This window comes from Pelodiscus sinensis, chromosome 24, assembly GCF_052426305.1.
Source record: "Pelodiscus sinensis isolate ZL-2025 chromosome 24, ASM5242630v1, whole genome shotgun sequence".
NCBI lineage: Eukaryota > Metazoa > Chordata > Testudines > Trionychidae > Pelodiscus > Pelodiscus sinensis.
The window spans coordinates 4,982,391-5,003,166 of NC_143075.1; the positions used below are offsets into that span (position 1 = coordinate 4,982,391).

The window sequence follows — 20,776 nt, forward strand, 5'->3', positions numbered from 1 at the left end:
CAACAACAAGAAAAAAGTCCTGAGAATCAGTGAAATCCCTTTACCCAGACAAAGTCAGCATTTGCTACAAAAGCTTTCAAAACAATTATTGTTGCTAAAGTTGGAAATGGCCATTCTCAGAGAGCAGACGAAAATCAATGATAATTAAACTCTTCTGTAAACATATCACTAACTCTCAGGAGTACTATTCCAATGCAACATTGTCCAGAAGTCAAACCTCTATTATAAAACACACACATAGCTCATTTTCTGGGAGAAGACCAGATCAAATAAATCTTTATTTTCCTAACCTTTGTTAGGTTGCATGTCTCCTTTTTTGGAAAAAAACTGGACTAACAATCTATGTGCAATCAGGAGCGAGAATTTTTGTGAAAGAAGGGTGTAGGATGAATATGCAGTATTCATTCAATTCACACCAAATAATAAAGTGGAAGAATTAGAAGCACAGCAAATGATTACAAAACATGTGTTACTTTTGGAAGGTCTTACAATTATTCTTCACAGAAGGCTTACAATTAAAATGTAACTGTTTCAGTAAAGTTTTAAATAAGAGGGGGAAATACATTAAGTTAAACTAAATAGACAAAATATCCAGTATGTTTGACCAAACAGCCTTTTGCGGTTCCTAAAATAGTTTCTGTTTGCCTTTATATGGTTAGTATAAAAGATTCCCCATGGGTATGTCTACACTACCCTGCTAGCGGGGTAATGTAGGCATACCGCACTTGCAAATGAAGCCCGGGATTTGAATTTCCTGGGCTTCATTTGCATAAGCCGGCCGGCGCCATTTTTAAATGCCGGCTTGTTCGAACCCCGTGCCGCGCGGCTGCACACGGCACGGGCTAGATAGTTCGAACTAGCAAGCCATTCCGCACTATCTGTACTCCTCGTGGAACGAGTGTAGACATACCCCATGATATTAATTACTAAAACACAATCACAAATCTGAAAGTGCCCTGAATTGTTGATATTAATGTAGCCCCCAAAAACTGTAACTAAGGCTGGCTCTGAAAATGTTAACAAATATTATGCTAAACTTTGGTGACAACGCAACTTGTCCTTTGCTTATTTGAGCTCAGTTTTGCATATACAGTAACACGAGAGCCAGTCAGAACATTTTTTGTCTACGTTTTTGTGAGCAACCAATGAAACAAACCGAACAGCTGAAAGGAAAAAAACAAATGTTTGGCAAACTTTCCCGTCCTTATTTTTCAATGAAAAATATAAATTTTCCAATTACCTCCACTAAATTCAAAAACATGAGCCCCCAGTGGATTTTGCATACAAAGTTTCGATCCCTTGCATGAGCTGGGGATAGAATCCTCTGGAGGCAAACAGGTCTAAAAAGGGAATGCAGGGGTTTGCTCATCTGTAATTCTGTGCACGCGCAAGTGGACACTGAAGTGTGAAAATCAGGCCTTTTACTTATGGTGGCCAATACTTTCAAACTGACTTAGATCAGGCATGCAAGTCTGTCTTATTTACTTACTCAGATTTCAAGAAAGATATTCAAAAAAGGCCTAACGAGCTGTTATTCCAGACACCCGTGACAACTATTAAAAAAGAAAATGCAACAAGCTAAACCCAAGAGCTAACTCACTGGCAGCCACTACAAACTGGTTGGGCTCTCTAAAGACAGTGTGCAGCTCTCCTTGAAGTGAACAGTTAACCAGAGTGTTAAACAACACTGAAAATCAAACCACTCAGTTGCCAGCATATATCTAAATAGAGGGTAAGTGCCTAACATAAGGCTTCCAAGACTGACTGTTTTAACCTGTATGCATAACGTACGACCTCACCATTCCACTCAATGGAATACTATGTGACTGCATTCTTATGCACGGGTAATGTTATTGAAATCAATGGAATGGCACCACAGTGAACCAGGCCTTCAACATGTAGGGAAGGAATAATATCAGGGTAAAAGTATCACCTGTAGGGTTGTTCTCCTGTGTGCGTCCGAAGATGCCTTGTCAGATTCGCTGACCGGGGGAAGATCTTACCGCAGTACCTAGGATAGGAGAAGTCACAGTAACCATTGGAGCATTAATTCTCTTCAGTACAAGTTTGCTCTCAACATTGTGTATCACCCACATCTCTGTCTCTCACTCTCTGTGTTTGTGTCTGTCTCTGTCTTTCATTTTGGTGATATGCCCAAATGAGAGCATTTTCCTGTCTCAACTGAGCAGTGCCACTCCACACCATTAAAGTGCAGAAGAGATTGGTACGATTAATCATACTTAAGACACGGAGTAAAAGGAATAGGGGAAAAGACAATTGGTTATATTCAAAGGCTGAGAAGGAACAGGAAAGCAGGATCAAATACTCATCATCACATGACTATAAATTACCGTTGTCTGGAAGAACTACTGCAGGTACGATCATCTGCCCCAGATCAGGTGGTTCAACTTTACAAAGTGGCAAGCAGGAAAATAAGAAAGGGAACTGGATTTCACAATGAACACAAAAGGAGGAGGGGGCGATATTGACACATACCATGCTCATGCACTATGATAATAACAAATAAAGCATAAAGGAGGGATCACATTTGTCACTGCAAAACCTGACAGTTAATGTTTCTGCGGGGAGGGGAGGATCACGAACCAGAACACTTTTACATGGTGAAGAATAAGATTCAGAAATGTCTGAACACCCAACTAAAATCCAGGACTAAAGATGGATGCATCCACTCTCCCAAAAATGCAATGGGAACAAGACCCAAAATTTGTTAATTGCCCCTAAAACCATGGGTGTGTAGGCATGGGTGTGTAGGCACACACACACAGACATCTGTAGCTCAATATGCATGCTTAGATATAGGGCTTTGCGGAGAGGATGGATCCACATGTATTTTTGTGACCATGCCTACATTTGGAGGATTGTTTTGCTGCATAAAATATCACTTGCAGTGGTGACATTTTGGAGAGTTGAGGCTACGATGAGCTTGTACGGAAAGCCTGATTGTAGTTCAATTCCCCTCCCCCCCAAATTAATCGAATTTGCATGAGAATTGCCAGATTCAGGCTATCGGTAAAAGGAGGCTGCGGAATGTTTGTCAAATAGAATTAACGCGTCACCCCACGCCCCAATGGAGACTGGTAACTCCTCCACGTGCCCCATAGAATGCCTGTATCTGGTGCAATTCCACCTCCTGTTCCGTATGCTCTGATGTTGCCTTAACAATGATGGAATGATAATCCCAGGTGGAGCAGCTTGGGTTCATTCCACGGGCGGCCAAACCACCCCGGCCTTTACCTGCAGGTATAGCGTTCCTTGCCCTTGCGTAGGATGGGGTCGGACAGCGTTGGGGGCGGGGACCGGAAGTTGAAGGAGTGATGTGGGAGGGGCTGCAGGGAGGCGCCGGTGTCTGCTTTCATGGCCGCAAAGCTCTCCAGTTTCTCTGTCATGGTTTCGATGGCTGACATCTGTTTGCGCAAGGAGAGAGGCGTGTTACGAAAAGCCGCTGAAAGAAGAACTAGGGGAGCACAGAACATGAGTCTCAGCTGCACTGTGTGTTCCGGAGGCTACTGCTGGCTGTAGCCCACCCTCCCTCCGAAGCCAGACCCACAGAGTAAAAGAGATTCACTTGAACTCAGTGGAGGCACCTACAAATAATTAACCAGGCTCTGAGCGATCAGCTGAAGATCCAGCTGATAAAACCAGGCTTGGCTGTGCAATGAGCGTTGCGAAGTTAGAAGCCGTACGAGGCCCATGCCTATCTTCTTGTGCCCAGGTGTTTACTTTGGGCAATAACAACAGCCTTGGAATGCACTTGGCGTCTCTCCGCCTCTATCTAAACCAGGCGATGAAACTAGACAAAAGTGTGCAAGGCAGAAGTTGCAGGGCAAACACTTCCCTCCAACTCAGAGCCAACACGGGACCAGAACATAGCAGACAAGCCTTTTACTGTGAACAGCGCATCCACCACCCTTACACAGTCTTGCCAAGAGCTTCAGCGGGAGAGGCAGACAACTCCAGGGCGAAGGGAAGAGGAAGGTTGTAGTCCTGGAAAGGGTTCTCAAGGAGGAGGCAGGAGAATTCAAGATGAAGGGCAAGGCCAAAGCAAACAAGTCGAGCCATGTTCGCCAGCCATGGAGAAGGGACGACGACCAGGTTGGAAGAGAGACATTTGGCAGGGAACAGGGTGGATCAGAGGTCAGAGCTAGCCTGGGAGTGACTTCCTGGAGAGTTTGGAAAGCTAAGACAGCAATGTTTTAATTAGACACCAAGAAGCCAGTCATGGCGGTGAAATAGTGGGCGGGATATGGGTTGGAAGGGAAGTCCAGTCAAACTATCCCAGGCTCCCGGAAGTTCAGAAAGTGAGACGTTAGAGAGGCCATAAACGACATGTCTGACAGACTCACAGAGCGGGGGGAGGGGAAAGGAATGCAGGGGTGGAGGGCTGAGGAAGTCAGAAAGTGCCAGCTGATTCGGGCTCGGGCTAACGGACAGCTTCATTGCAGTGTCCATCTTCAGGCTGCGGTGAGCAGAGAGCAAATACGAAAAATCAGGAGTGAGGTGGGGAGTAGCAGGAACCTCTATAAGAAAAATAGCACAACTGTCCCTATAACATCAGGACAGGGGGTCCCTCAGGCCGCAGTGCAAACTCTGGGGTCCCCCTCCAGCAGACTGTGGGCTCCACAAATACCCCCTGCTCCCTGGGGAATGTGCAGGGAGAGGCATGGACATCACTAATTGGTCTTCTTTACCATGGGTGGCCTCTAGGGTACATGAACGTGGGACACACCAGTGGCTGTCCTATCACCCGAGCATGCGATTCCATGACCAAGGGTGGTGGATAAACAGCAAATAATTCCAGTTAGATGCAAAAATAAATGGGGGAGAAAGGGAAAGGAAGCTTTTAAAACTTTCATCAGAACCAAAACACTTGTGCAAACAATCCTGGGGGCAACGCAACCCAGAGGACCAGGCCAACGCCCTTAGCAGTCGATTCTCCACTCACCAGGAGTCTGTCAAGCTATCGAGCTGAAAAGTGGGGTGAAACACACGAGCAAGTAATAAAACTGCCTCCTTGCTGCGGATAAAACAAGTGAGCGATGGGTGGGAGTGAGATCCTGTGAGCTGGAGAGCCAGCCGCTGAGCTGGGGGGGACAGTGAGCGAGCGGAAGGGAGTAGGAAGCCATATATCAAAATCTAGATGCTTTAGGGTACAGGAAGGGCTGACCTTTTTGCACGTTTATACTATATCAAACCGAGTTGGGGGGGGGGGATGAGAGCCAAGATGTTGTTTAAAAAATGTATCACTATAAAAAGTGGTGTTAATCACCAAAGACGGAAGGTTGACAACCCTTCATAACCCTTAAAAAAAAAAGAGGAACAGTAAAGCCATTTCTCATTAATAGTCCACAGCCCGTTAGCTGGAGCCTCACAGCCCATGATAAATAGTAAGTAACACTTAGCAGCAGCCACTTGAAAAGGTTACTTGAGCGTTTACAGCAAAAGCCCTGCCCTAGCTGCCAGTCATGTAACAAAACCGTCATGTTAAAACACTATCCAGATCTTTTAGAGCCATGTCACTTTGTCCTTTGCTGGAATACCTGGAGATATCTTTTGTTGTGCTCTGTTCTTTAGGCACTTAGTCAGAGATGTTTGCTAGCATGATAGCTGTGAACTTATTTTAAAATTCTAAACACCGGCCATGGCCTCTCTAGGAGCGGAGGTGCTTTGTTATTTAGAGAACAAGTGACGGGTAGAATGAAAGAGAAAAGAAGAAGGAAAGAAAGTTAACAGGTGGGAAAGGGTTTGCCATTAAGTAATCATGAAGTCATGGCATGGGGCCGGTTTAGAATAGACCATGTCAGACTATCTGAAATCATTGGAGAGGGGTTGCAGAGACATACGGGATGAAGGACCAGAGCTGTCTAACATTCATTTAGCTTTAAGGGAGAAATGAGTTTTGAATGCTCAATTTGTAGCACATAGTAGGGCTCAATTCCACTGTCCAGCACTTCCGACAAGGTCAATGGGACCCATCACATGAGGAAAGGCATCCAAATCAGGACCCCACTGGAGGAGTGAAATCAATTTATGTCTCAGTTGTGCTCCAGTTCAGAGAAATAGTGAAGCTGGGCACATGCATGTGCATCCAAATTAATATGGGCGATAAGAGGAGGAGATAAAAACATAAAACCCCTTAATGTATGGGTTTGGGGCAAACAAGCTCTCTTGATATTAAATGGGTGGGCAGCTTGGATGAATTCCACACGACTCTAGATAAAAGCGACTTCTCTGTCTGCTTCCCTTAATGTGGCCAGCTTAACTACAAAACATGGGAAAACAAAAGGAGTCCAGTGGTAACTTAAAGCCTAATACTTTTTTTGTGGTGTAAGCTTTCATGAGATACAGCTCGCTTCATCAGATGCAGGGAGGGACAGAAAAAGAAACAGAGTAGGGAGTCAGAGAGGGGAATGGTTCTTCCAAGCAGATTCAATCAGGACGGCTGTGAATACCTAAAGGGGAAAATTACTTCATGTAATGAGAGCACCATTCCCAATCCCTATTCAGACCCATTTTGATGGTGTCAAATTTGCATATTCACTAGAAATAACTCTCTCATTACAATGAGCAATTTTCCACTTTAAGTCTTCTCACCTTCTTATCCATACTGATTGAATTAGCTCTGATGTAGCATTCCCTTCACTGTACCCCTACTCTCTGTTTCTTTTTCTTTCACTTCATGCATCGGACAAAGTGAGCTGCAACTCACAAAAACTTCCACCATAATAAAATTGTTAGTTCTGAAGGTGCCATTGGACTCCTTGTTGTTTCTGCCAAAACAGACTAACATGGCTACCTCTGAAATCTGCCATCATGCACAACATGGGAACAGGACGGTCATTTAATTATCCAGATCAGAATGAATTTACTGCTCAAGATTAAATACCCTTTGTACGGTAACCTATTGTACTTTTTAAAAAAAAGTAGTTATCAGGAAGTTTCAGGCTGAGTGATATTTAGGTTTTAGACTATTTTATGTAATAAGCTATTAGAGATAACCAGGCCTTCCATGTCCTTTTTTTTTCCTCCATGGGAAGAGGAGGGGGTCTGGTTTGCATGAACAATGTTAATAGCCTTCCACCCAATGTTTGCTCTTGTTGAGGGCTTGTAAATTTCTCACCGTCTTGCTGGCCCCCGGCTTGGCTTTAGTAGCTCCTCCTTGCTATCAGCTCCTTTACAGGCAGATATCCCCACTATTCTAATCCACACAAACACAGGATGTTCCTGAGCAGCCTGGTGCTGTTATCCAGCCAGCTTAAAGGAAAAATCAGGGGAAGTTATTAACCAAACTCTCGGGCCGATGTGAAACAATGAAGGGACTAAGTTTAGCCGTGAATGCAGCCAGGACTCTGCTTTCACAAACCTGCGGGTTATTTATCCAAGGTGGGAAATGCTGTCGCGAGAGAACAATGCTCGAATATATGAATGAGACCCCAGCGCGGGGCTCGCACAGGGTGCGGGGAGGGGACAGTACGGGAGCATGGCAGGCCTGACTGCAGGGTCTCTCAAGCAGCAATGAGTCTCCCAGAGCACCGGAGTCACGCGACATGACAGAGGTTTTAGTTGGTGTTTGTCTCATGTGTTTTGCACGGGCCTGGTTTTCACAGACAGTCCCTCTAGGCTCAGGGCTTTTAAGGCCACCTGCATGGAGGGCCCGCTGAGGGTACCGCACGGCCTCCACAGACACGGGGCTGACTTTGCTAGCCTCTGCTTGGGGCAGGCCCGCCAATGGGGGAAGGAAAGAGGGCAACTCACCTGGGACCCGGTGATTCAAAAGGACCCAGAGTTCCTGGCCGTTGCTGAGTAGTGGCAACTGGAGCCCCAGGACCCTTTGATTTGCCACCAGAGAGCAGGAGTGCTGCTTGTGTGGCTCGGAGGGCTGGGGGGGGAAGGGGTGCTGGGGTTTGGGCGGTGCTATGAGCTGATTGCCCTTGGCTCCACCCCTTCCGCCCAGGCTCCGCCCTGTCCATGGGCTCAGAACCACCTCCCCCTCACCTTGCCCCGGGGCCCATGGTGGCTGTCAGCCCTGTTGACTTGGGGGCTTGGCACCTCTTCTTCTCCATCCCCTTGGAGATATCTGATACCTTAATGTGGCCCAGATGGAACCGTTTCTGAGCTTCTGGGAGCACAGAGACCCCACCTGGGCCCAACTGCAGTTCAGGGGCTCCAGTGAGGAGGGGCCCTTTCTTGTTCTCAGTCGCAAATACGTTTTCAAACCAACATTTATCGGGAAGGCCTGATTCTCCACTGCCCCGCCCCTCGTGCAATTGTTACGGTGGCGCAAACTAACCACGCGCAGGGAAATGCGCCTCTTCTGCTTGGGTAGCATCTTACCCCCCTGCTTTGCTTTAGCTTAAATTACTGTCCCCGGTGCAGGAACATGAAGAGTTAAAGCTGCCTTTTGGACGAGAGGACAGCAAGAGGTTAGCCCTTTCTCACTGGGACCCCGACAAGGCGAATTTCCTGAGCACAAAAGGACAAGGAAGGCTGTGGTTCCATCAGGCTGAAATTGGGGCTGGAATTCCTTTGGTGTAAAAACGTGTGTTGGGAAATAATGCGGCAGTCAGGGATGTAATACCTCCCGCTCTCAGGCCTTGGCCTCCTCTCAGCCCTGCATTGTGTCGTGTTTCCCCTGGTTTTACCTGCGGGTGAAAAAGCAGCGGGGAAGGTCGCAAGTACTTCTCCTTTAGGGCACCCACTGGGTCTGTCACCTTCCGCTTCTCCACCCTGCTGGACAACAACACAGAGGGTTACATACCCCACCGGGCTGGAACTGGGGAAGACAACTCAGTCATTTGCCGAGCAATACATATAAAGACGACACACCGCGCCTCTCCTTGGTGTGGGAATCACTACCGGGTCTCAGAAAGCGCACCGATGTGAGGCGGAGGCCATGTTTCCTCTTTCAAACGATGCTTTACAGCCCACGCCGCGAATGCTTTGGTGCTGGCAGCGAACCAAAGGGTGAGCTGGGCTATGTAGGCGTGTCCCGGCACTGTTGCTGCTCTACAAGGGTGTATCGGGGTGGCGGACTGTTCTGACTGACACCCATCCATGCTGCAGTAGCTAAGTGCAAGGAGGAGATGCCATAGGGTCTGCGGCAGCCAGAGCAAAGAAAGACCTTTGTCCCCATGTGTCTTCATCATATAGTTAATGCTGGACCTGAGGTTGTGCCCCGCCACGTATGCTAAAATCCAGCTAAAATCATTAAGGGTTGTGGATTTATTTCCTTGGACATTCTTTGCCTTGGCTTTGTTTGTTAAAGGCCTGCAGCTGATAGTTTAAGCCAAAGTTGCAGCTTGTATTTGTGAAACTAAGGGTTTATCTACACAAGGAAGGTAGCGTGCAGGCACTGAGGGTGTGAATTTAAAGAGATGAGCTACTCTGTGAGGACACTCTTAATAGTCACTGAAGCTTGGTCTACACTAGACCAGGCAAGTCAGCTTATGGTACGCCATCCAGTTACACAAAACATGTGGTCAGATTCAGTTTACCATAAGCCGATCCACCCTGGCCAACGGGAGCACACGCTCCTGTTGGCTTCCCTTACTCCCATACTCGCAGAATGTGGAGTACAGGATACAGGCAGGGGCTGCGCTCAGCCTTCGATTTGGGGGGTCTACACTAGACCCACTAAATCGAACGCTCGAAGATCGACCTCCAGAGGGTCGACCTTCTCCGCACTGTAGATGGATCCTTAGTGCACAGGAGAGAATCCACATGCGGCGTTAATTCAGAGTCGCTGATGCCCACTCACAATAGCTATTGTGGGTTTCTTCCCATGCCAGCAAGCTCTAAATCTACATTTAGGCTCCTAAGAGTTGGGTTTTTCAAAACACCTAAGTGACTTAGTAGCCCAACCCCGTACGAAGTCACGGAAGCGCTTTTGAAAAATCTCAGGTTTACGGACATAAATACGGATTTAGGAGTCTAACTTTTGGCTCCTATTTTTAAAATCATTGGTGCTAATGTCACAGCATCATCGATTTGCAGTGAAACTGAGTGGTGAAGTCCTCCAGCCAAAATGTGAATGGGAAACTGCATGGTTTGCTGGGGAAGTAGTGTTATGGAAAATAACTCACAGGAATGCAGCTGCATCCTTCAAACCGTGGACTAGGTTCCGTCTCCAGTACACTAGTGAAAATCTAGAGTTACCATAGTGGCCTTAACTACATTTCTCCAGGGTAAATGAAAACAGACTCTTGTGTTGAGGCTTAGCAGCTTGATACAGTGTTTAAATGGCCAAAAAAGTGACGAAGTGATCGCCCCGTTCTATTTAGAGCATTACTGGAATTTGAAGCTAGCCTTTCTCATGGAAAAGAGAAACGAGGATCCAAAACATAGCCCCAATGATTATTATTTATTTTTAGTGGTTTGTGCCTAAAAATCAGGAATGGAGTCGTTTTTGCTGAAAAAAGGACAAACAGTAGAACTAAACTCCAACCGGATCCAGTGTAAAATGGCCGATACATTAACTGGGGAAGTCCATTCTCGAGCTGCCTAGAAAGTTTCCCATGAAACAACCCAACCTGCATCAAAAAATGAACAATAAAATTCACGGGCGCCTTTGGGCGAAGCAACGTCACCGCACTCTGCTCAGCTCTGGCATCTTCCGAGGTCAAGGCCTAAGCATGGTAAAGGGCTGATCTCCCGTCCGAGCCAAATTCCACAGGGACTAAAGGATTAAGTGGAGCTTTTCAGCCCAGTGCCTGAGAAGATTACCTTAATGAGGCAGAGTTGAAAATTGCCCTGATTTCAGGCTGTCTGGCTGCATTAAATTATATCGCCAAGAGCAAATGTCAAGGGTATAAGCTGCATTTGGGGGGCAGAGGGGAGAAGAGGAGCCAAATGATATGAGGAAGGGTGATAAAGAGATGTTTAGAAACAAAATATTTTCATATTTTTCCACGCTAGGACTTGCAAGTTTTGCGAGTTAGCTCATTACATCTGAAGTCTGGTTTGCAAGCAACTCCACTGCCGACTTTCTATTTCCATAGCTTACTAAAACTATTTGCATCCTATGGAATGCAGCAACGGACACCCTCATCCTTCACTTACATCTCTTTTCTAGTCCTCCGTGCTTTTCCCGCGCCTGCTATTTTAGCTGGCAAGTGCTTTCCTTTCAACCTCTGTTATTTTAGCATTCCTTCTGAGACTACCCAGAGGTGGTCTGGTGGAACCCTGTGCTGATTCTCTGCTCCCACCCGATCCCCTTTATTTATTGTCCAGACGTAGTAGTACAAAAAACAAATGCTGGACTATTGACATCATCACTTCGCTGGAGTAGGCTGATCGTAAGCGGTGGCAGAGAGAACATAGGAGAGGTGCCATGTCACAAAGCAGCCTTCTTTCCAGATGGCGAGCATGTCAGTAAGCAATGCGGTATCAGTCTGGAAAGTGCTGGCGAGGAGACTGGGGCTTTCTTCATAGCAAAGCTATAATGGCTCACTAATCCTTGTCTTAACTGACAGCTCTTGGGCCTAGTTGGATGTTGACATCATGTTTTCCCACACTTATCAGCCATGCAATAGGAGCAAGGCAGTGCACAGCAGGTGCTGTTTTCATGGGATACCCTTCCACAGGTTGAACCTCTCTAGTCTGGCACTCTTTGGTCCGGCATGCTTTTAGTTAGCCGGATGTCCACTTAGCACGGGTGTGGCCAAGTTTCCTGCGGTCCCATAAAGTTTTTTTTACAGCCCTAACTCCTGCCTGTCAGTGTTCCATGCTGTTCTTTAGCTCTAATTTACCCCTTAATGTCGTCTAAGAGCCCAGTGAGCAATGGAAGTGTTGGTAATGCTGCTAGACAATATTAACCTGCCGTGGATCGGCAAATTCTCTGGTTCCGTGCTAGTTAGGTCCCAAGGATGCCGGATTAGAGAGGTTCAACCTGTATTAGTATCTGCCACTGGGTAAGGATTGTGGTACCATGGCATCTTTTAACAGCAGGGATATTGCTGACACAAGGGTGGGACCGCAATGTGTCAATTTTTTGTAGTGGGGGTCCCACCATGTTTTGTGTTTGAGAAAAACGTGTAAAAGGTTTTAAAGTGACAGAGGAGTCAAGCCTTTCCTGTGAGTATGAATCCATGCTCACTCTTTCTGGAGACTCAGAAACTAGGTGAAATATTTTTTTCTGCTAAGTGTTCCCTGGGTTTAGAGATTTTTTCAGAAAAAAAAGCAATCTAGACGGGGTTCTTTTGAAAAAAAGCCCCTTTTTTGAAAGAACCCTTACTCCTGAAAAAACGAGGTTTACAGGATTCTTTCGAAATAGGATTTTTTTCAAAAGAATCCCGTCTTGACTGCTTTTTTGGGGGGGGGGAGGGAAATCTCTTCAGAAAAAGCGATTGGAAGAGATTATGCAAATGAAGCGCGAGATTTGTAAATCAGTGCTTCATTTGCATTTTCCATTTCCCTCATTTGTATTCCTCTTTCAAAAGAGGAAATGAAGTCTGGATGCACGCTAAGCATGTGGGTTACACCTGAACAATAGAGGAAAAGTACCATCAAATGGACCTGGCTTGTAATGAACTTCCATTCACTTTTTCCACCTCCCACCCCCACGTCATGATGTGCCTTGAGTCACAGCCTCTCCCCCCGCTTTGAAACCAGCCTGTAGGAAGAAATGGTTAAGGAAGGGTATGTTAATACCTGTATATGGGGTCCATGAAAAAGGGGGATGGCTTCGCATAATGCAAGGACGGCTGCTGCGGCAGCTGAGCCTGCGACATCTTGGGTAGTACGTCGCTGGCCATGAGCTTCCGTTCCCCATATATGTGGTTCTTCCGGGGCTCCCGCCCTCCATTCTGGCTGGCTCGGATGCGGTTGCCGATGCTTAGATCCAGTGGCTGCTCCTCCCCAGAAGACGGGGCTGGCAAGACCTTGGGGGGTGGCAAGATTGGCTTCATCTCTTTGGGTTTGGTGGTGAGATCGAAGGGCGACTCTGCGCTGGTGCTCCCCACTTTGTGAAGGTCCCGAGGTGACTTTGGTTCTGCCTTGACCAGCAAGTTGTGATTGAGGGTCCGGTCCGCGAAAGGATACAGGGAATGGGGGAAATTGGGGAGGAACTGAAAGGGGAACATGGAGTGGTATGGGAGGGAGCCGATCTTCTTCTCCTGCATCCCCATAAAGCCGGGGCCGAAATATTTCTCGGCAATAGAGGCGATCGCTTTTATCGAGTCATTGGCTGCCCCTGTCGTGGGGAGCAGCTGCTCCTCGGGGGGAGGGAAGAAGGAGTGCTGTGAATAGAAAAGGGGAAGCTCGCTCACGTTGTTGGTGGAGCCGGCGGGCGCGGAACTGCTGACAAAATCGGGCTTGCTCTCCGCCTGTTTGCTTTTGTCTTTCCCCTTGTCCCGGTCGCTCTCCACGTCGCTCTCCAGGTCGGAGCCAGTCCCGGTGGTGGTCTCGAGGTCCGTGCCCGTGGTGGTGTTGACATCCTCGAAGTCGCTCCCGTCGGACAGGTCGCTGTTCCTGGCTTTTAGCTTGTCCAGGTAGGAGTTTTCCAGGCTGCTTTCGAACTTCTCCTCCCCGGAGACAGGCGGGTTACTGTTGCTGACGGCGGAAATCAATGGCAGGGCCGGGTTCCCCAGAGGGCTGGGAAGCTTTGCGTCTTGAGTGTGGTTGAGGGGGCTCTTGAGCAGCGGGGTGGGAGGTAACAGAGGAGGCCTGGGGTATAGAGAGGGAGGAAAAATCCCTGGGAACCCTGGAGTAAGGGCCGGAAAACCTGGGGGAGCAGGGGAGAATGGGATACCCCCGGGGTGAGGCCGGGATGGGAAGTAATCATTGAACCCCAGGCTGGCATGGTTGAGGTTGGGGGAGGGTTTGGATTTGTCCATCATGGAGGTGGGCGTTAAAGGTAGGCCGGGGGCAAAAATCCCTCCCGGGTTGTAATGGTTCTTGCCCTCGCAGAAGCGCCGGTGCTTGTTGAGAGAGGAGGTAGTGCTGAACATCTGGCCGCAGTCCTTGCATTTGATCTGGGTGCGACAGTCCGCATGCATCCGCTTGTGGCGGCAGAGGTTGGAGAACTGTGTGTAGGATTTGTGGCAGACCTCACCTAACGCATCAACAGAAACCAAACAACAAAGCCAATATGAAATTAATATGAAATTGCTTCCCTCCTGGAATGCTGAGCTATGCTGGGGCGCCTCTCTCTGCTCTTCATCCCACCTCGCCCCCTTTGTCCCACAGAGTGAAGGAAATGAGGAGCCCCGCTTTTTGGTGTAAGTCACTGCTCTATTTCCTCTGCCGCAGACTCTCTGTGCGACCTTAGGCAAGTCACTTAAAATTCCTGGCACGTCAGCTCTCCATTTATAAAAGAGGGGCCTGTCTCTTACTCTGTGTTTGTACAGCTCCCAGCACAGCCGGCTGGACTGGTGGTGGACACGTGGAAAGGTTACTATGATACAAGTGATAAATAATAACCAGCACATTTCCCTGTGAAAAAGCCCCAGTGGACGCAAATCTCAACTTGCAGCTGTACCCCTGCAAATCTTCAGAAACCTGATGTAATGTGCAATTGTAGCTCAAGGACTTTTATTATTATTATTTTAAATAAAGATAATCATGCACTTTAATCATACTATCTATTTATATTAGCAAGCCTGCTTTCCTCATCGTCTGGCATGGCAGGAAACATTCAAGGCTGAAGGGAGAAGAGTGTTGCCTCATTTAATCAAATCTATCTCTTTTTTTAAAAATGCCATTAATAGTAAGTTACCGCTCCACGGGGATGTTCTATAAATATTTCTCAAACCAGGGCTCAGCCTCAGCTAGGAAGAAGGCAAGATCTTGTGTTTGTTAAATGAATAAGGGCACCCTTGCAGTGGCAGAGTTAATGGTTGGCAGCATTTTCCATGCAGGGTGCTAAATACCAGGCGTTCGGGATGCTAAATATCAGGTGACAACTTCTACGTGGCAGGATTTCATCCCTGATGGGCCAGGCAAGGTGGTTCTCAGGAAACAAGAATCAAACTCAACCCAAACTTTCAGAAATCCAAAGAAGTTTATTTTTTCCCTCCTGGTGTTCCTTCCACACTTACTACGAGACGGCCTGGCACTTCTATTTCACCTCCAAAGCGGTAAGGTGAGATTCATCCCTTGTGCTGAATGTCAGTACAAGTCCTATCCTCCCCCCCCCATTCACCTAACGTGGCATCCTTTGGCTTGGCCCTTTGCACGGGGATACATTTCACCTGGTAGTGAACACAGGCTTTCACTGTTTTCACAAGAGAGTTGTTATTATCACCATTTCACAAAGCAGAGCAAGGTTCAGTGAATTACATAAGACAGTAGCCAAGCAGGAATAGAAGCCGGATGCCCTGACACCCTGTCCTGTGGCTTACGGATGAAGCAATACTTCCTCCTATGCAAGAGGCCCCTATCCCTGGGTTAAAAGTGAAACCTTTGCTGCAATTTATTATCCTCCTGGTTTACATCGGGACAGGAATGGAAGTATCTAAACACGGCCAGGGGAGCTGTTCTAATACTATTTCCACCCAACACCTCCAAGCCCGTTCACAAACTTGGCATGGGGACCCCCACCTCCAAAGGGGAGATGAATCTCACAAAAGCAGACTAGCTCTCCTTGGTGACAGTGTTGCTAGAAGATCTGTTTTTCCTCATGGTATTTTAACACTTATGCTTCTGGCCCTGCATGCAGCTCAGGAGAGCAGAGACACTGCCGAATGCGAAGGGGAAATAGCAATCAAGCATTTTTTTTAAGATCCAAAGAGATGTAAAAGCCAAATGATGGTCGTTTGATCTAACTTGTTCAGTCCATCCCTAATTTCCAGCATTCACACCTTAACCTGTGGCAGCCTGTTCTTGTGTAGACCGAAGGATTGTGGTTCTAGACAGAAGGATTGTGGTTCTAGACAGAAGGGGTGCATCTAGACTGGCAAGATTTTGCGTAAAAGCAGCCGCTTTTGCGCAAAAACGTGCCAGCTGTCTACACTGGCCGCTTGAATTTGCACGAGAGCGCTGATTTTGTAATGTACAAAATCAGTGCTTCTTGCGCAAATACTTTCACGCTCCTGCTCGGGAAAAAGCCCTCTTGCGCAAGAATACAGGGAAGAACTGTTTTGTGCAAAAAAGCCCCGATGGCTAAAATGGCGATCGGGACTTTCTTGCGCAAAATCGCGTCTAGACTGGCCACGGATGCTTTTGCGCAAAAGCACTTTTTGCTCAAAAGCATCCTTGCCAATCTAGACGTGCTTTTGCGGAAATACTTTTAACAGAAAAACTTTTCCGTTAAAAGTATTTCCGCAAAATCATGCCAGTCTAGATGCAGCCAAGGATTGTGGTTCTCTGACACTTTCAAAGGAGGATTTTTGGTTGGTTGGTTTTATTGTTTTTTTAACATGTCCTTGGTTTTAATGGGTATTTCAAGAAGAGAAATGAATCCCCAGCTATTTTCCATGAGGGTAAGTGTGAAAACAATTATGGGTTTGCTGTATTTATGCCTGAATTTGTACAGGGGGATCTGCCAGCGTCTGCAAAACACAGAAATCGCAAGGACTTGCTCTGTGTTCTCATGGTTACAGAGCCCCGGAGACATGCCTCAGGCAGCCTCAGAAGGATGAAGAGCCTCCCATATGTTAGGGTAGCGTCCACACTACCAAGTTGTGTGGACAAAACTTACGTCAACACCTAAACGTCAAGAAAGTACAGGAGGTGTTTACATTTGCTCTCTTTGTCAGCAGAACATGTCCACACTGGGGTGGGGGAGACTCCATCATTGACAGCAATGCACGCTGGGTATGTATCCCACCGGGCAGTGTTGTAGGAAGGCAGAGCTGATCTCTGCCTTTCTTGGGATTCCCTCGAGTTCTCCCATAGTCTCCTCAGCTGCCGGGAGAGGCCTCATAAGTAGAAAAGCAGCACAGCGATCTGTCCTCTGCTCCGCAGCAGCAGTCTGCCCGCTGCTGGGTGCCTAGTACAGGACAGAACAGGAGCTTTCCAATGATTTGTTCATTGTTTGTTCCCCAAAGGAGCAGCTCACTCAGCTGTCAGATATTTCCAGGAGCTTTGAAGGGGGCGTGGACGACACAAGCCTGCAGGGCAGCAGAGATCACAAAACACTGAGCAGAGCCAGCAGGGAAGGCATTGTGGGATTCTGGCAGAAGCCAGTTCTCTTGACAAAAAGCACAATGTCTACACTGGCTCTTTGTTGACAATAATGGGAGGGGAAAAGAAAAATGTCTCTCACAGAGGTGGGAGATTTTTGCACTAAAACTGGGTGTTTTTCCTGATAAAAGTGGTGTTGGAGTATGAACACTCTCACAGTTTGTTGCCAAAAGGCAGACAAAACGTAATAGCGTTGACATACCCAAAGTGTTGCAGAAAGTAGGTCAAGGTAAGGATGGAGCTTCCAGCCTTAACTCTGTGGCTGCATCTAGACTGGCAAGCAGCTGCTTTTGAAGAAAAACTTTCCAGCTGTCTACACTGGCCGCTTTGAATTTGCGCAAGAACACTGACGATCTAATGTAAGATTGTCAGTGTTCTTCCGCAAATAAAATGACTCTCCCATTCAGGAAAAAGCCCTCTTGCGCAAATGCTTTTGCGCAAGAGGGCCAGTGTAGACAGCTGAGAACCGTTTTGTGCAAAAAAGCCCCGATGGCGAAAATGGCGATCGGAGCTTTCTTGCGCAAAACCGCATCTAGATTGGCACGGACGCTTTTCCGCAAAAAGTGCTTTTGCGCAAAAGCATCCGTGCCAATCTAGATGCTCTTTTCCACAAATGCTTTTAACGGAAAAACTTTTCCGTTAAAGCATTTGCGGAAAATCATGCCAGTCTAGACGTAGCCTGAGTTTCTTGGCGTTGACAGTTGCATCTGTTTGACTCTTTAATTCTATAGTGCAGGAGTGTTTCTCCCTGCATGCTTGTGTATTTGCAAAGAGAGCATCTGTAGGCCTCAGAGAATGTTTGCATGTATTCAAGAGAGCGTGTATATAGGTCTGTGTGAACACAAGTGTTTCCATGTGTGTGAATTTATAACTCCCTCTCAAATTACTAATAATTTTTGGAGAAATGTCACATTTTTGGATTTATTGAAAAGATGTTTGTATATTTTTCTTTCCAGTGGAAAATTACCCCCTTTCTAATTTTAACTATGTCTCCCTTTGTGTGTGCCAAAAGATGTTATATTGTGGCTTGGAAGAGATATAAAAATTCATAATAAATAGCTAATCTACTTTAGTAAATTACATCAGAAGAGAATACAATTTTTTGTAAACATTCGTTGGCTGAACATTGGGTTTGTGGGTGAGCCGTATCCCTATGGTAAATAAGTTTAATAATGCAAATAAACAAGCAAAGTATAATCATCTCATGCAGAAAAAAACAGATGGAAAGATGAAGGGTAATATTAAAAATAAGTTCATCCGAAGAAAGGGATTATTGTTTTTTTTCATTCCTCCATGCCCGAAAGAATCTTTGCAACACCCTCATGGTTATGCAGCACAAGCAACAGTTCCCTGGAAAGGAGACCAGATCTTATTTCATCATTCCAATTCCAAAGGAGAGCTTAAAAATACTTGTTTCAAAGCCCAGAGGTGCAGTGATTTTGGAAATTCACATGGAAGCATCTCACTTACTGTTCTGGGTTTTTTAGTTATAAAAGCACCCAAATCTACTTGTTTTATTATTCAGGTACAATGGTGCAAATACTTTCTGTTAAACAGAAAGAAAAAAGTTTTCCAGGGAACTCTGTGGCCCCAAGAGTTTGTAAAGCCTAGTCAGGAAGTGCCCCAATACACATGGACATTTTTTACTTTTGACCCCATTAACCGATTCAGTATGGGTACGTCTACACTGCATGCTTATTTTTGAAATAAATTATTCCAGAATAGTTATTCCGAAATAGCTTATTTCGAACTAGCAGCAGGGAAGCCTCAAAATTAGACCGAGGCTAATAATTTTTAAGCTAGATAATTTCATGGAGGTTAGGTCCATAAAAGGCTATTAGCCAGGGGATAAAATGGTGTCTTTGGCCTCTGTTTGTCAGAGGCTGGAGAGGGATGGCAGGAGACAAATCGCTTGATCATTGTCTTCGGTCCACCCTCTCTGGGGCACCTGGTGCTGGCCACTGTCGGCAGACAGGATACTGGGCTAGAAGGACCTTTGGTCTGACCCAATACAGCTGTTCTTATGTTCTTATGAGGCAGGCTTCCTGAATATAGACGTGCTATCTCGATTTACAGCCCCACAAAGGCACTGGGGAAGAATAACTTAGAATGACCTTGGTGAGAGGCTATTTCGAAATAGCAGCAGTGGAGTGATTACACACACCTTATTTCAAAATAGCTATTTCAGAATAGGCGTTATTCCTCATCGAATGAAGCCGCTCATTATTTTGAAATTATTCCGAAAAACTGAATGTCTGTGTAGCTGCTTGCACTGTTATACTGAAATAATGCTAGTTATCTCGAAATAACAGTGCAGTGTAGATGCACCCAATCAACACAAATCTCCACTTGTCACCAGTGTTCTCTGCAAACTGAGGGCTTGGGTGGCTACCCAGGAGAGATTCAAATGCTGCCCAGCCAATTAACAGAGTGTCCATAGTGCCCACAGCATGTGTTTCTATGGGTGGTGCACATCTGCACATGCCTCAGTGCACATAACAAAATGCATTCCGCACATGGATGGAAAAAATTAGAGGGCACATTGCTTGTCACATGACCTGGGTAGACTTGTTTTCAAGTTATTTCAAACCTTGATATGGATGAGAACACTTTCCCCATCATTGCTTTTAATCAAGAGTGAAGACCTTGTTAGAAGAAACTGTTCATTTCAACACAGAAATATTATGAGCTTCAAAGTCTCTCTTTTTCATGTGCCAGTTGGCATGAGATGCTAAATGAAAGATCACATCATCGTCTCTCTAGTCAGCAAAATGAATCACAACAGTATTTTGTACTTCCCTACTGATGCCCTTCTGATTATCTCAGTGCACATGAATGAATGTCGCTTCACTCCTACCCTTGTGCACTCTTCCCATTTGGAGATACAGAGGCAAAGAAAAGTTCACTGGGTTTTCATGATGTTATACGTGGATGGGCAATAAGTGGTTTATGGGCCAGATATAGTTCACCAGGGTTGGCCACAGGTATGGTCACAGGTACGGCCACTTGCAGCTCCCATTGGCCACAGAACATTGTTTCTGGCCAATGGGAGCTGCGGGAAACAGCGCGGACCGAGATACCACTTCCTGAAGTTTCCATTGGCCAGAAATGATGATTGGCAGACAATGGGTGCTGCAAGTGGCCATATCTGCCGCCATGCAGGTAAATAAAATACCAGCAGCCCACCAGGGGCGAACTGCATCTGGCTTTTTGTCCACCCCAACGTAACATGCAGCTTCCACCTTAAAGCCAGGAACTGAACAAGAGATCCTGTTTTGTGCTTTAACTACATACCTCCCCTTTTCGGAGAGATGCCACATGCCAACGCCCGGAGCACTTCATGCACCTTTCTAGGTGTGTCGAATACACCTTCCGGAGCAATTACCCAGGTGCAATGGGTAACTATGTTGATTTTTTGAAAAACCCAAAAGCAGTAAGAAAATCAGTTAAGAGCTTGCAAGCATTCCCAGGGTTAGTGATCTAGTGATCCTTTTGGATCTCTTCCAGCTCATCTGAGGAAGTGGGTTTTGCCCACGAAAGCTCATGATACAATATATATTTCTGTTAGTCTCTAAGGCTATGTCTACACAGCAACATTATTTCGAAATAACATAGTCGAATAAAATGTCAAAATACC

The 20,776-nt window shown here is 46.4% G+C and overlaps 1 protein-coding gene across 6 annotated transcripts in view; it reads right to left on the reverse strand.

The window, feature by feature from the left end:
- The window catches only part of PRDM16 (PR/SET domain 16), a 537,737-nt gene that overhangs the window by 31,261 nt on the left and 485,700 nt on the right, over window positions 1-20,776 (reverse strand). For 5 of the 6 annotated variants that reach the window (XM_075906568.2, XM_075906569.2, XM_075906566.2 and 2 more), the window contains 4 exons: window positions 12,667-14,068; window positions 8,661-8,748; window positions 3,256-3,425; window positions 1,934-2,011 (listed from right to left, as the gene is read on the reverse strand). In XM_075906568.2, the coding sequence (XP_075762683.2) occupies window positions 1,934-2,011; window positions 3,256-3,425; window positions 8,661-8,748; window positions 12,667-14,068 (1,738 nt within the window). The remainder of the gene's footprint in view (window positions 1-1,933; window positions 2,012-3,255; window positions 3,426-8,660; window positions 8,749-12,666; window positions 14,069-20,776) is intronic. The other variant, XM_075906567.2, reaches the window with a different exon arrangement.